Source organism: Mesoplodon densirostris, chromosome 10, assembly GCF_025265405.1.
Source record: "Mesoplodon densirostris isolate mMesDen1 chromosome 10, mMesDen1 primary haplotype, whole genome shotgun sequence".
Lineage (NCBI taxonomy): Eukaryota > Metazoa > Chordata > Mammalia > Artiodactyla > Ziphiidae > Mesoplodon > Mesoplodon densirostris.
The window spans coordinates 23,226,116-23,240,596 of NC_082670.1; the positions used below are offsets into that span (position 1 = coordinate 23,226,116).

The window sequence follows — 14,481 nt, forward strand, 5'->3', positions numbered from 1 at the left end:
AGTGCTGCTGCGCTTGTGGCCTCTTCAAGGTCACCCTCTCTGCTCAGCTTGGGGAGAAGGGCTGGGAGAACAATGAGGACACACACCTCACACTCACACACCTACATGTGCACATGGCCAGACACAGGGGCATCTGACATACCCAGTGACACCCTCATGGTCATACACACATACGTGTGCGCGCAGGGCAAGGTACCCACTTGCATCTCTGGCAGCCAGGGTTCTGCTGTCCCCCTCCCAAAAGAACAGACACACACCCTCCAACAGCAGAGACAGAGAAATAGCAGAGGAGGGGCAGAAGAAGCAGTCACAGCATTCCAGAGATGACCTGTTACTCTCTGGACTGGTGCCCATGACCTGGGGGCTGCTGCTCTTTCCCGTCCATCCAGAGACACTCGCAGTGGAAGGAAAGTGGTCGTATCTTAACCATCCGCAGTTGGAAGAGACTGTTCTTCTTTTGGGAGCAGGAGGGAGACTGGGTCACAGAGCAGTAATGCCACCCCAGCCTCCCTGAGGTATGACCAGCTGTCTCCAGGGAGATTGGAGGTATCAGCCAACCCAGGGGAGTGTGGGGACCCAGATAAGGCGCTGTGCCCAGGGCAGGGGTGGTGAGACAGGGCACAAGCAACTTCACCAACCGGCCTGCCATAGGCTTCCAAAGGGGTTGGAATGTACTCTGTCTGGGGGAGGAGAAAGAAAAATAACAACAGCCATCATTTATTTACGATGGCCATATTCCTCACGCTAACGTAAGCAATTTAAACATACGATCTTATTTATTCCTCCTGTCTGCTCTGTAACGTTGGCGCTATTAAGATATTAGCTGAGCTCAGCCAGGTTACTTAGCTTGCTCAAGGCACACAGGTAGGGGGGTGGGAGGCCATAATTTACACTCAGATCTGTGAGTCTCAGAGCCGTGCTGTCCAACAGAAATACAATGTGAGCCACGTGTACAATTAAAAGATTCCCAGTAGCCATATTTTAAAAAGTAAAAAGTGAAATTAACTAGTATTTTATTTAGCCCCAAATAGTATCAACCTGTAGTCAGTAGAAAAAATTAGTCATGAGACATTTTACATCGTTTTTATTTGTTGTTAAGTCTTTAAGAAGGGGCATATTTTACGCATACGGGACCAGCCACATCTCAATGCTCAGCAGCCTCATGCAGTTGGAGGCTCTTGTGCTGGACAGTGCAGCTCCAGGGGCTTTACTCTTTGGGGCAGAGGGAAGGTGATGTACAAAATAGTTGGAGTGGAAAGGGAGCGAAACACGGTGGGGTGCTGATCATCCAGTGGGAGAACGGAAGGAGATTTCCTTGATTTTATCCACAGATGAAGGTGAGTGGATGAAGAACCATGGCTGTTTGATCATTGTCTTGGCTGGCAGTTCAGGAAGGGCACGGGCTGGAAGCCAGGAGACTTGGATTGACCCTAGCCTTGCAAGTTTCTAGCTCTGTGACCTTGGGGAAGTCACTTTACCTTTCAGTTTACATTTCCTGTAATCATCACCTGCCCCCAAGCACTGTTTTCAGATTGGATGTAACAATATGAAAATACTAAGCCTTAGATAATTGTGGTTGAACCTGTTTATCTTTTTGATCAACTGAGTTTTCTAAATTATATCAACATTGTGTTATGCTTTCTTGCCTTCTCCCCGCTGCAGTTAAAAACTAAAATTGAAGTACAATGTTACCCAAACTCCAGTGGGGACACTGGCACTGGAAGGTGGTGGGAGGTAGGAGTTTAGGAGAGACCAGCCAGAGTCGAGGAGCTGAGATAGGGAAAGGAGGGTGGAGGAAGGGACCCGGTGAGTGATCAGCACACCTGCGGCATCTGAGCAGAGCCCCCGGAACAGAGTCCCCCCCGGAAGTCAGCATCTCCCACTCCGGCTGGACTTTGCCGCTGTGGGCACACCTCAAAGCCAGAAGTTTATGGCTCCCACCTGCTCAGCCGGACAGGGAGCAGCGTCTCCTCCCCAGTTCCCCCCACCCCACTGTGGTCAAGGGCGGGCTTCCAGGAAACCCCATCTCCCTGTGACCTCATGGCGTGCCCTGCTCCCCACCCCAGGAGCCGGAAGGACCAGAAGGAGTGAACTGGCTGACGGGGCCACTGTTGGGAAATGCTGGGTAATTTGAGATGCCCTGGAGTTTGGACCCGCTCAGCTAATAGGTGGTGGGCAGGACCCTGGGAAGCACAAGAGGTGGAGCCAGGTGGCTTCTCTGTCCGGACACTCCTGCCTTCCCCTCTCCCAGCCTCCCATTCCTTTCCCTCTGTGACTCGTAAAAGTGACTCCATTTCAGGGAAAGAGGATTCGTGTGGACTGAGGCAGAAGCCTCAGTGGACGGGCTGGGGAAGGCACCATGATGCCCTCCACTCCCTCCCACAAAGGGGCCGCCTGTTCTGAGTGCAAAGGGCCCCTGGAGGATGCAGTGACCGCCACCTGTGGACACAACTTCTGCTGGCACTGTCTCCCCCCACCCTCCCAGATGGGTGCCCAGCCCTCCGGCAGGGTCCTGCTCTGTCCCCTCTGCAAGGAGAAGCAGCAGACTGAGACCCTCTTGGTCCCCGTGCCCCTGGGCCCTCCGGGGGAGACTTACTGCGAGGAGCATGGTGAGAAGATCTACTTCTTCTGCGAGAATGATGCCAAATTCCTCTGTGTGTTCTGCCGGGAGGGTCCCTCCCACCAGGCCCACGTCGTGGACCTCCTGGACGAGGCCATCCAGCCCTACCGGGTAAGAAGGGTAGGGTCAGCTTGGGGCTGCTTGAGGCAGGACAGTACCCCAAGGTGGTGAAGGGAATAGGGCGGGGATCTTCATGAAGGGCACAGCTTCCACATCAGGGGACCCCAAGGCTGTTGGGACCCTGGGGCAGTTTCAGACTGAGGGGGATGTGGTTCCTTCCCCTTGGATGCGTGGCCTTTCACGTCTTGGGGAAATTCAGCTCCAGCTCTGAGAAGACCTCGCGGTGATGGAGCACAGAGAATTGTAGCCATGGCTTCACTCTCTAGGGAAGGAAGGAGAGCAGGCTGTCCTGCAGGTCACGGGCAGGGTGGCCTTTGTCTCCCTAGATCCAGACTGGATATGGGGTCTAGCAAGGCCCTGACTGCTGGAGCTCAGAGGGAAGACAGGGATGGGGAAGGCATCCAACAAGTACTGCTCTTCTTTTTGAGAAAGGCAGTACAGCAGCCCATCTGGTCTTGGGGACATTATGCACTCCTGTCTGCCCCTCAGATCTCTCTCTTGTCACTCAGTCACCAGGTCTGGAAGTGGCCTCCTCAGAAATATCTCTCATCTTTCCCTCTGCATTTCCCCCACTGCCAAATTCAGGCTCTCACCATCTGCCACCCAGAGGCTCCAGCAAGGTCCCTGTCTGCATTCTTACCTTTCCCCTCACCCTCCAAACTGCTGCGAGGCAGATCTTCCCAAAACACAAGGCCCATAATGTCGCTGCCCTGCTCACAATCACTCCGTGTATCCCTAGTGCCCAAAGAAATCTCAAGTCCTTAGCAAGGCATTCAAGGCCACTTGGTGTCGGGATCCTACCTTTATCTGTCAGCCACCCTGCCCAGGCACCATGTGTCCAGACAAACTGACCGTTATGTACCTGCTGTTTGCTGAATTAACACTCTTTCCTGCTTCTAATACTTTTCTGAATGTGAAAAGCTGTCCTCCTGGAAAGCTCTCCTCTCCCCTGACTCTTTTTTTTTAAGCCATTTTACCAATATTTAAGTGTACAGTTCAGAAGCATTAAGTACTCTCCTCCCCCTCTCTTACCCAACTGGAAATTTATCTTTCAAGGCCCACTGTAGCCGGTTTCTGCTTTCGACAAAACTTCCCTTGTCCCTACAGGCAGAATTGTCCCCTCCACTGTGCTCCCATCTCACTGTGTGCACACCTTGATTATTGCATTTGTCCATTTGTATTTTTTTAAACAAGTTTTTTTTAAAATTTAATTAATTAATTTATTGATTTTTGGCTGTGTTGGGTCTTCATTTCTGTGCGAGGGCTTTCTCTAGTTGCGGCGAGCGGGGGCTACTCTTCATCGTGGTACGCGGGCCTCTCACTGTCGCAGCCTCTCTTGTTGCGGAGCACAGGCTCAGTAGTTGTGGCTCACAGGCCTACTTGCTCCGCGGCATGTGGGACCTTCCCAGACCAGGGCTCGAACCGTGTCCCCTGCATTGGCAGGCAGATTCTCAACCACTGCGCCACCAGGGAAGCCCTGTCTGTATTTTAATCACTTGTGACCGACTCCATCTCTAGAGGGTGGTCTTTTTTTCCTAATATATTTATATTTATTTGTTTATTTATTTTAGTTTTTGGCCGTGCTGTGCAGCTTGTGAGATCTTAGTTCCCCAACCAGGGATTGACCCCAGGGCCCGGGCAGTGAGAGCACCATGTCCTAACCACTGGACCGACAGGGAAGTCCCGATGGTGGTCTTGTAGGGACAGGAGCTGGGCCTTTTCCACCTTTGAATTCCTCAGCACTTAATGGTGTGCCTGGAACATGGTAGACAATTAATACCTGTGAGTTGAATTATGAATTAAGCCACCTCTTTCTGCCCATTCTTCTCTCCACAGGACCGTCTCAGGAGTCGGCTGGAAGCTCTGAGAATGGAGAGAGATGACATTGAAGACATGAAGAGCCGGGAAGACCGGAAGCTCCAAGTGCTCCTGGTAATGGCCACATCACTGGCCGCCTTCTCCTTTGGGGGTTTTCTTTTTTTTTCCCTTTTTTTTTCTTTTCTTTTTAATTAATTTCAACTGTTTGATTTCTATTTGGTTGTTTTCCAAATATGCATTTTCAGTTTTCTTTTTTTTTCTCTCTTTCAAATTAATTATTTTTCCTATTATTCCCATTGTCTTTAAACCTTTTAAACATATTTCTAATATGTGAAGTTTATGTGATATTTAATTTCTTCTGACCCTTCATCCTGTTAGCTTATTTTCTTGTGAGCTTTCCTTGCGGTTCTCACATTTGGGGATCCCACATCTGGTGTGTCTCCAGTCAGCACCTTTCTTTCTTTGTTCCGAGGGGGCAGGGTGGATGGTCCACATAGGAGTGAGGGCCATGTGATCAGCCAGTATCTGGAAGGAGCACTGGCTTCCCAGTTTGATCACTCCTCTGGATCCTTCTCTTGTTTACTTCTGGTCTTAAGAAGTTCCCAAATTTTCCCATCAGCTCTGTTGGGCATTTTAAGGATTCTTGTAACTTTTGAGAATTTTTAGTTGTCTGCATTAAATGACTTTTGGGAATATATATAATTTTGTTCTAAAACATCAAATATCCACCTAGCATCCACGAGTAAAATATTTCACACAGACATTTGTGACAGAACTGTGTCTTGTAAGAAATCCTGATTTTCTTCATTTAGAACACTGCTCCCCCCCATATATCATATGATAACGTCGTTATTTGTAGAGTGTAACTATTTTCTTAATTCTTGAAAGTGTTTTTATGTTTTGCACAAATTTCTGAAGTGATAATCCTCCACTCTAATGAATAACACATGTACATGGCCAGAATTTCTGTTTTTCTTTTCTTTCTTGTAAGGGTGCATTTTTCTCCCCCAAACCCAGTTTTATTAAGGTATAATTGAGAAATAAAAATGCATATGCTTAAGGTGTGCAACATGATGTTTTGACATATGTATACATTGTTTCCTGTAACATTAAGGTAGTTTTGGTAGAATTAGGTGAATTTAGTCTTTTGTCTCTAGTTTCAATGTTCCCTCCTTTGCATTTCTTTGACTCTGTAAAAGTAATCTCAGTTTGGATTTTCTGTCTAAAACAGTAGCTATTTAAAATGATCCTAAGTTCAATTTTCATACAGCTAGGTAGTACTTATTGGTTATACATTAACTGATGGTTTTTAAAATTATTATTCCCAGTGCTGAGAAAATATGACCTGTAGGATTTCATAAAGTTAATGGCACATTTTTTAGGCCTAAAACCTTGCAATGTTAAATAATATTTTCTGAAATATTAAATGTTAAATAATATTATTTGAAAATAATAATTTAATTTAATAACTTAATTTATTTGAAAATAATAATTTTCAAATAGTATTTGAAAATTATGTCCATATTCCATTTAGTGCTCAAAAATGTGTTTCATAAGTCTACCTGACTAGTCAAACTTCAGAATAAAGTTATTTGACACTTTATCTATTTGTTTTTAAAATTCACTTTATTTAAACAAAAACAATTTACCCATTTCTCCCACTTGGAAATCCCCATTTAGGGATTTTCTTAACAGACTCTGGGGAAGCTTGTTGTCTAGTATCCATTGCCTAGCTGGGAAGAATGGGCCGACTGTTCTTATTCACCTCCCTGCCTCTGCAGAAGGGCATTTGGGGTCAAGGTTATGGAATCCCAGAACATGAGAGCTGGAAGTGGTTCTGACATCTTCTAATCCCAGATCCGTCTTGCCAGCCATTATTTTTCAGAGCAGAAAATTGATGTCCAGAAAAGTGCTGCTCCCAAGGTCAGACGGCAAAGCTGTCTCATAATGAAATGGCTAGAGCCTGGGTCTCTTGACCCTTAGTCCATTGCTCTTCCCATTACAGTCTGTCTGCCTGAAAGCATTGCCTTCAGATAGGAAGCTTGGGGCCAGAAAGTATATACCAGTGTCGCATTCCAGTACTGACCACAAGGCTGACCCCGAGGACAGTAGGCTGATGGTGAGGTGATATCTGCCTCCCTCCCATCTCTTCTCTCGTGCTACAAAAATTTCCGGGAGGAAATCCACAGTGTGGGAATTTCTGGTCCCTTGACCAAAGAGACAGAGTTTGGGGACAGGAAGGTGTCTCCAGCATCCCTCAACTCCCATCAAAATATGCCCTGTAGGGCTTCCCTGGTGGCGCAGTGGTTGAGAGTCCGTCTGCTGATGCAGGGGACCCGGGTTCATGCCCCGGTCCAGAAAGATCCCACATGCCGCGGAGCGGCTGGGCCCGTGAGCCATGGCAGCTGAGCCTGCGCGTCCAGAGCCTGTGCTCCGCAACGGGAGAGGCCACGACAGTGAGAGGCCCGCGTACCGCAAAAAAAAAAAAAAAAAAAAAAAAAAAATGCCCTTTTCGCTTCAATTGCTCTCTAAGAGATCATCTCCACCTGACTCTAGGGATGGTATGGGAGGGTTAGGATGGTATTGCAGATGTGGAAGGATGTTTGAAAAGTTCAACATGGCTCTGAGAGTATAATGTGCATTATTATTAGAATCTCTGGGTGAGACAAGAGCATCGCCCTCATCGTTGGTAAGTTTATCCTGACACCTACCTCCTTGTACCACAGTATTATTTGGGAGAATGAATCTTGGAACTAGTTACTCTTTATCCCTTTTAATCAAGTTCATAGATGATCCTCTGGGAGCCCAGCTCTGTGAGCTTCTCCCTAACCATGCCTGTCTTTCTACCCCTCGTAGACTCAGATTGAAAGCAAGAAGCAGCAGGTGGAAGCGGCTTTTGAGAGGTTGCAGCAGGAACTGGGGGAACATCAGCATCTCCTGCTGGCCAGGCTGATGGAGCTGGAGCAGCAGATCTGGAAGGAGAGGGACGAGTATATCGCGAAGCTCTCTGAGGAAGTTGCCCGGCTTGGAGCCCAGGTCAAAGAGCTGGAGGAGAAGTGTCAGCAACCAGCAAGTGAGCTTCTACAAGTGAGAGACCGCCCACCAGCTCGTGGGAAAGGAGAGGGAGTCCACAGGAAGGGGACGCCATATTGGGGGCTGGAAGATGCTGGAGAAAGACAGGAAAGGGAAGCGGAGATGACTTCTAATGAGAGGGGCTGATGGCTATTGGGTTCCTTCGGCCCAGAGAGGTTACGGAGATGTAGTCCCAAAAAGGTTGGATGACTTTCCCGTGTCACACACCATGGTCACGCCAAGGGCTTTGGAGTGAACTTTGTAGTCAAGGGCTTGAGCGTCAGCTCATCTAGCTGTGTGACATTGGCAAATCTTGTAACCTCTCTAAACATGGGGATAGTCATAGCACCTCCCTCATAGGGTTGTTGCAAAGACTGTAAAAAAAAAATTCATGCAAAATGTTTAGGTAGTCCCTGGCTCACTAAAAGGACTCAGTAAACAGTGCCTGTTGTGATTATCATTATATTATCCTGTTTCACATCAGGTCTGTCTGATAACTGAAGGCCTGGTCCCTGCTAACCACCATCTCCTAATTGTTGGAGGCAGAACACACTCCTAGGATGAGGCTGAGACAGAGAAAGCAGCTCAAATGAACTGACAACACAGTCCCACATAAGTATGGAAGCATGATGTAAATGAACAGTCTGATGAGTAGGTAATTAGAAAGATCACCTCTCTGGAGGAGGAGAGTTTTGAGCTGATATGCTAAGGAAGAAAGGATGTACAGAATCCCTGATGGGAAGGATGTGTGGAAACTAAGTGTATCTTTTTCTTTTGTAGGATGTCAGAGTCAACCAGAGCAGGTAGGGCTCACTGCCCAGTCCCACCTGCTTTACACTTGACATTGAGACTGAAGGGGGAGGGGCACTCACTGACTCCCCCCACCCCGCCCCCACAGGTGGCTACTCAGAAAAGCAAAAGCACTCCGACAGATACACTTTCATCCACTCACACATAAACAGCCCCAATTTACTAAGGTTTGTATTCTAAGGTTCCTTTTAAAACATTGTTTGGTATTGGGGACACACATTTTTCCCTGAGAAGTGAAGTTATAAATAATAATTACGTTAGGCTGATCCAGGAACATTTTATTTAATCCCTGAAATTATTAGTGCTTAAGTCAGTGTTTTTTTGTGTGGTTTTTTTTTTTTTTTTTTTTTGCGGTACGTGGGCCTCTCACTGTTGTGGCCTCTCCTGTTGCGGAGCACAGGCTCCAGATGCGCAGGCTCAGCGGCCATGGCTCACGGGCCCAGCCACTCCACGGCATGTGGGATCCTCCCAGACCGGGGCACGAACCCGTGTCCCCTGCATCGACAGGTGGACTCTCAACCACTGCGCCACCAGGGAAGCCCTTAAGTCAGTATTTAACACTGTTTAAAATGTCAGTCTAAAAAAAATAATAAATAAAAAAAATAGCCTAAGGGGAAATATTTTGTATAGAATATGATAAGCACAAAACTTGGGAAGACCAGTCTGTTCTTTCAATCATTTTTCCCACTCAACTTTCCCATTTCTTCAAAATTGCAAATGCTACAATAAAAGGACAGCAACCAGCAGCTGAGAGGCATTACTAATAGCAGGGCTCCTTTCCTTTCTAAGCATCAGCAGTCTACCGTGGGCTGAGCAGAGACACAGCAGCTGGGGAAGACTTCTCATATATTGTGTGCCCATGTATGTGTAGGGGGGCTGAACTCAGCTGTCCATGAATCAGGAAGTTCTCTAAACATACTTTCAAAGAGTGTCAGAGATTTAGATCTAGAAGGGCCTTCAAGGTCTTCTGGTCTGATGAAGAAGCTAAAAGCTAGAGGGGAAGTGCTTGCTCCAGGTCACACAGAGACTGACAAGCAAAGACTGAGCTGGAACCAGAATTGAGGGCTTTTTCACTGCAGTATAGGATTTCTTTCATCTCCTTTTTTCAATCCCTTTCCCTTTGTACTAAACAGCACACAAATTAGACTGTGTAAGGCTGTTTTTCAAATGGTACTGTACCGCCCTCTAGCGGCTAATGATCTCTTCCCTTTTGGTCCCCACAGGTCCATTCTCTTAAAGCACCTACCTCTAATTCTTGAGGAGAGGTTACCATTTGTTCCTCTTAGGTCTAGCTGAAATGCTCTTGCTTTAGTAGCTACACATTTCCAGCAAAGATAAAGGGATGATACTCAATCTAATTATTCACCACAGATGCCAAGATTCTTTAGTCTGATTTTAGCCTCATTGGGTCTGGATGACCCAAACATTATTTTTGGAATTAGAACCTAACTGGTTACCAACTTGTCTGCAGGTATGAGATGAAGACTTTTCTGAGTCCAGAGGCCATTTCTCCTGACCTTGTCAAAAAGATCCGCGATCTCCACAGGAAAATACTCACCCTCCCAGAGATGATGAGGGCATTCTCAGGTAAACCCGAAGGGGCAGCAGCTTTCCCCATTCCCATCAGTTGCCCATCTGCCTTCCATCCAGTTCCATCTTTCCCCACCTTCCAAACCTGGCTCAAGACATCTTCCATCCCTTAGGCCCTCCTTTAGTGATCCCACTCTGCCCAGGGAGACCATTCCCTCGAGCAGCTCCTCTCCCCAAGGACTGGCACTGCACTGAGAGGCAGGAAGGTGAGGACTGCATCTCTTTCATAGCAGAAGCCGAGTCTTCTCCTGTCCCTGATCTCACATTGTTCCCAGGCCACACCACCCTTTTGGGTGCCTATAAGAAATAATAAGTCACAGATCTTTCTATTTTTGCTTCCCTCAGAAAACTTGGTGCATCATCTGGAAACAGATACAGGTAAACACTTGGGGGCTTCGGGGGCTGTTCTTTCCTTTATCCGTTTGTGAATTCATCCTTTCAATCCAAGGCAGCAAACAGAGCAGTTAAAGATATGAACTCTGGAGCCCGATTGCTTGGGTTCTCTATTCCAGCTTTTGCTCGTTATGAGACACTAACAAGTCATTAAGCCTCTTTGTCCCAGTTTCTTTATCTATAAAATAGAAAATGTAATAGTACCACCCCACAAGTAGCTGAAGATAAATGAATTCATGTATGCAAAAAGCTTAGTACGATACCTGGCACATAGTAAGTGCTCAATTAATATTAGTTACTTGTATAGATATTATTTATTCAAAAATATTTATCAAGTGCTTGGGGTTTTTTTGTCCAGCATTGTGCTGGACTCTTTATTGACTTGGACAAATATTGAACAATTTTTAAAATAGCATTTACTTTTAAATTGGTGCTTAATTTAGAAACTATTCCCAAAACATCACCTCATTCTGCTTCTCAAATTAATGTGCAGAAAACTCACCTGGGGATTTGTTAAAATGCGGATTCTGATTCACTAGGCCTGGGATGGGGCCCAAGATTCTGCATTTCTAACAAGCTCCCAGGCACAGCGGATGCCCCTGGTCCATGGACCCCACTTTGAGAAGCAAAGCATTATAGCACAGCACCACTTGCGGGTCAGGTAGAGCTGTCATCCTCTGCCTCCTGGAACAAAAGGGGGAACTGATGTTCTGAGAAGCCGGGACAATGGCAGGCTGCACAAGGCCGGTGCTCCTTCTGCCTTGCACTCACAGCACACGTGCTCTAGGGGCATTTTTTGTGCCGCCAGCTCTGTTGATGGCCACGCCTTCCTCCCAATAGGGGTTGTCACTCTGGACCCTCAGACCGCCAGCCAGAGCCTGGTCCTCTCCGAGGACAGGAAGTCTGTGAAGTACACCCTGCGGAAGCAGAACCTGCCCAACAGCCGCCTGCGCTTCGAGGGTCTCCCGGTGGTGCTGGGCTCCCCCGGCTTCTCCTCGGGGCGCCACCGCTGGCAGGTGGAGGTGCAGCTGGGGGACGGCGGCGGCTGCACGGTGGGGGTGGTCGGGGAGGAGGTGAGGAGGAAAGGGAAGCAGGGTCTGAGCGCCGAGGAGGGTGTCTGGGCGGTGATCCTCTGCCACCAGCAGTGCTGGGCCAGCACCTCGCCGGGCACCGACCTGCCGCTGAGCGAGATCCCGCGCTTCGTGGGCGTCTCCCTGGACTACGAGGCGGGGCGCTTGGCCCTGCTCAACGCCGAGACCCAGGCGCCCATCTTCACCTTCACCGCCTCCTTCTCCGGCAAAGTCTATCCTTTCTTCGCTGTCTGGAAAAAAGGTTCTTGCCTTACTTTGAAAGGCTGAGGCTGAGCGTCCGAAGGGCGGTGCAGCGCCCGGGGATCCAGCTCCAAGCCCTGGGCGAGTCGTCGTGCCCAAGACGGCGGGAGGACACGGGATCTCCGAGTCCCTGTGGCTTTGTAATTTTTTCACTTTCTTTATCTTATGTCCTTCAACTCCCTGACGTTCCTGCTCCCCTCTGCTGACGCTCCTGCCTTCTGTGCACCTCCGAGTGGAGAACCAGAGGCAGGCGGGGCTGTGCCCAGGACACCAGCAAAGCTGGGGAGCCAGTGGGTTTTTAAGGGGGAAAAAAATCTAAAATAAAACTGTTTAAAGCTTCAGAATAACCTTCATGGGAAAAAGCAGAATTTTGTGGAGTTTGCACTAATTTTTTCAGTTGCCTGTTTTTGTTTGGGCTTACACATGGAGATACTTCTGCCTTTACAGACCTTAGGGCCTCTTCATCCAGCCCCGGGTGGACCCAGGTCACCTTCCTTTCTGCTCGTTTCTCTTTCTCATAGAGAATGTCCTAATTAAGTGGGCCACCCACCCAGACTCCTGCGTTTCATGTGTCTAATCAGTGCTCATGGGGCTGAAGGAAAGGCTTAAAGCCAGTGGAATCTCTGTGACCCAGATACATCCTGCCGGTTCTTTTATTCAGGACTTGCCTGAGGGCAGTCTAGCCAGATCCCATTCTTCAATAAAACGAGGCTTGTGTTCAGTTCTTAACTAACCTCTTAAATATGTATTATTGTTACTGTTGTTACTATTATTGGACACAGAAACTAACCACACATTAAAATACCTTCACAAAGTATGAATCTCTGTAATGATGATTCTCACACCACCTCCACCCTTTCTGATTCTAGCTCCCTTTCAAGTTTAACACTTATATTCCCACCCTCCCACCCCAAGCTCCAAAAAAATCTACATTCATCCCCAGTCAGGTTCCTTCTAGTATAGATCTATGTGCAAGATTACCTTTTGTATAGTATGAGCCCAGCTCCTGAAGTGTGGGGTCAGATGGCTTAAAGATACTCTAAGCGCTGGTACCATATGTGAATTTCATTACAAAATTGTAATACGAATCACTGGGATGTGAATAATTACCCCTAATTTAACTGAGCAAATAGAAGTCCTTGATACAAAAGAAGCCAGAGGTATTGGGGTTTCTTCTGTCACCTTGTGTGACAGGCAGAACCACGCTGTGTTTAACCCAGAAAAATCTCAAATTGTTTGGTAGTCCAACCTAGCAGTAGTAGTAACAGTAGTAGTATTGCCTAATGTTTATTAGAAAAGTAGTATATACTGTACTCCTGGTTTTAAAAAGATTCAAACATTTTCAAAGAGTTAAAAGTCCCTCTCTCCAATTCACTTACTCTTATCACATCTTGTAGAAAACCACTGGTAAAACATTTTTGTTTATCCTGCCAGTTTTGTAGACAAGTGTATTTAGCTGTTTTTTTCTTAACAGATATGAGATTATACCATAAATATTCTTCGCAATCCTCCCCCTCAAAGAAAAACCATATGCAGCACATGCCTCATTGTAACACTTGTTAAACATTGCCCAAGTCAAAAGTTATTTTTCAAAAATACACATCTTCCTTTGAACCTTTTAACAAACCTGTGAAATACAGAGGACTTACTTTGTTTTTCTCGTTCTGTGGTTGAGAAAACTGGCACAAGTTAAAGGAACTTGTCTGACAGGTTTCCCAGCTGGTCTTTGTAATCTTCAGGAAGTGGAATCCGAAGGTCCTGGTCCTTGGTGCCTCAGTCCAGTGACCTTACGAAGAAGCTCAGACTTTCCAAACAGACAGGTCATGATGGGGCTTTGTTTCATTTTTTCTGCCCTGAGCTAGTGTTTTTGTCAGACAAGACTTTTTGGTTGAGTATGAAAGAGAAAAAAAACAAATGAACGACTTACACTGTATTTCCAAGCCTCTAGTACTTCTCATTTTAGGGTGGTCCAGGAAACGTAGGGGCATGGATATGCATATTTAGAGGCTCTGGGCCAAAATAAAATTGCCCTGTATAAAGAAAAAAGAATTTAGAAGCCTGAGGGGAAGGTTTAGGGGTAGCCAAGACCCAAGGATGAGGACCAAGAGCTGCCTGGAGGAAAATAATCCATTTGGTGGCCCCCCTGGAGGGTCTGAGTGTTTGTGCTGTAAATCCGTCCTTGTATCTCCTCTACAGGTTCCTCAGCACAATCTCCATTGATCTCAATACTTCTGTTAGCACTGCTGTTTTCTGGGAACGTGAGAGTGATGTGTTCTGTCCACTACTGGGCAGGAGGCAAAAAGAGATGCCACATCTTCTTTATCCACTCCGCTGTTGGTGGACATTTAGGTTGCTTCCATGTCCTGGCTATTGTAAATAGTGCTGCAATGAACATTAGGGTGTGTGTATATTTTTGAATTATGCTTTTGAATTGTGTTTTCTCTGGGTATATGCCCAGGAGTGGGATTGCTGGGTCATACGGTAGTTCTATTTTTAGTTTCTTAGGGAACCTCCATACTGTTCTCCAGAGTGGCTGTATCAATTTATGTTCCCACCAACAGTGTAAGAGGGTTCCCTTTTCTCCACACCCTCTCCAGCATTTACTGTCTGTAGATTTTTTGATGATGGTCATTCTGAAGATGTGGTACATATATACAATGGAATATTACTTGGCCATAAAAAGGAACGAAATTGTATCATTTGCAGAGACGTGGATGGACCTAGAGA

General features: G+C 46.9%; 1 protein-coding gene across 1 annotated transcript; it reads left to right on the forward strand.

The window, feature by feature from the left end:
• The first annotated feature begins 2,362 nt into the window (after positions 1–2,362).
• On the forward strand, positions 2,363–11,781 carry LOC132497679 (E3 ubiquitin-protein ligase TRIM15). The gene is made up of 7 exons (XM_060111065.1): positions 2,363–2,731; positions 4,577–4,672; positions 7,415–7,645; positions 8,411–8,433; positions 9,912–10,027; positions 10,376–10,408; positions 11,264–11,781. Exons 1-7 carry the CDS (start codon positions 2,363–2,365, stop codon positions 11,779–11,781), a joined length of 1,386 nt encoding a protein of 461 aa, XP_059967048.1.
• Positions 11,782–14,481: the final 2,700 nt, after the last annotated feature.

Bases quoted from the DNA above. Each gene is read 5' to 3' on its own strand.
- LOC132497679 (XM_060111065.1), top strand. From the start codon at position 2,363: ATGCCCTCCACTCCCTCCCACAAAGGGGCCGCCTGTTCTGAGTGCAAA. The intron at 7,646-8,410 runs GTGAGAGACCGC...TTTCTTTTGTAG, and splicing joins CAGCAAGTGAGCTTCTACAA to GATGTCAGAGTCAACCAGAG. The intron at 10,409-11,263 runs GTAAACACTTGG...TCCTCCCAATAG, and splicing joins TCATCTGGAAACAGATACAG to GGGTTGTCACTCTGGACCCT.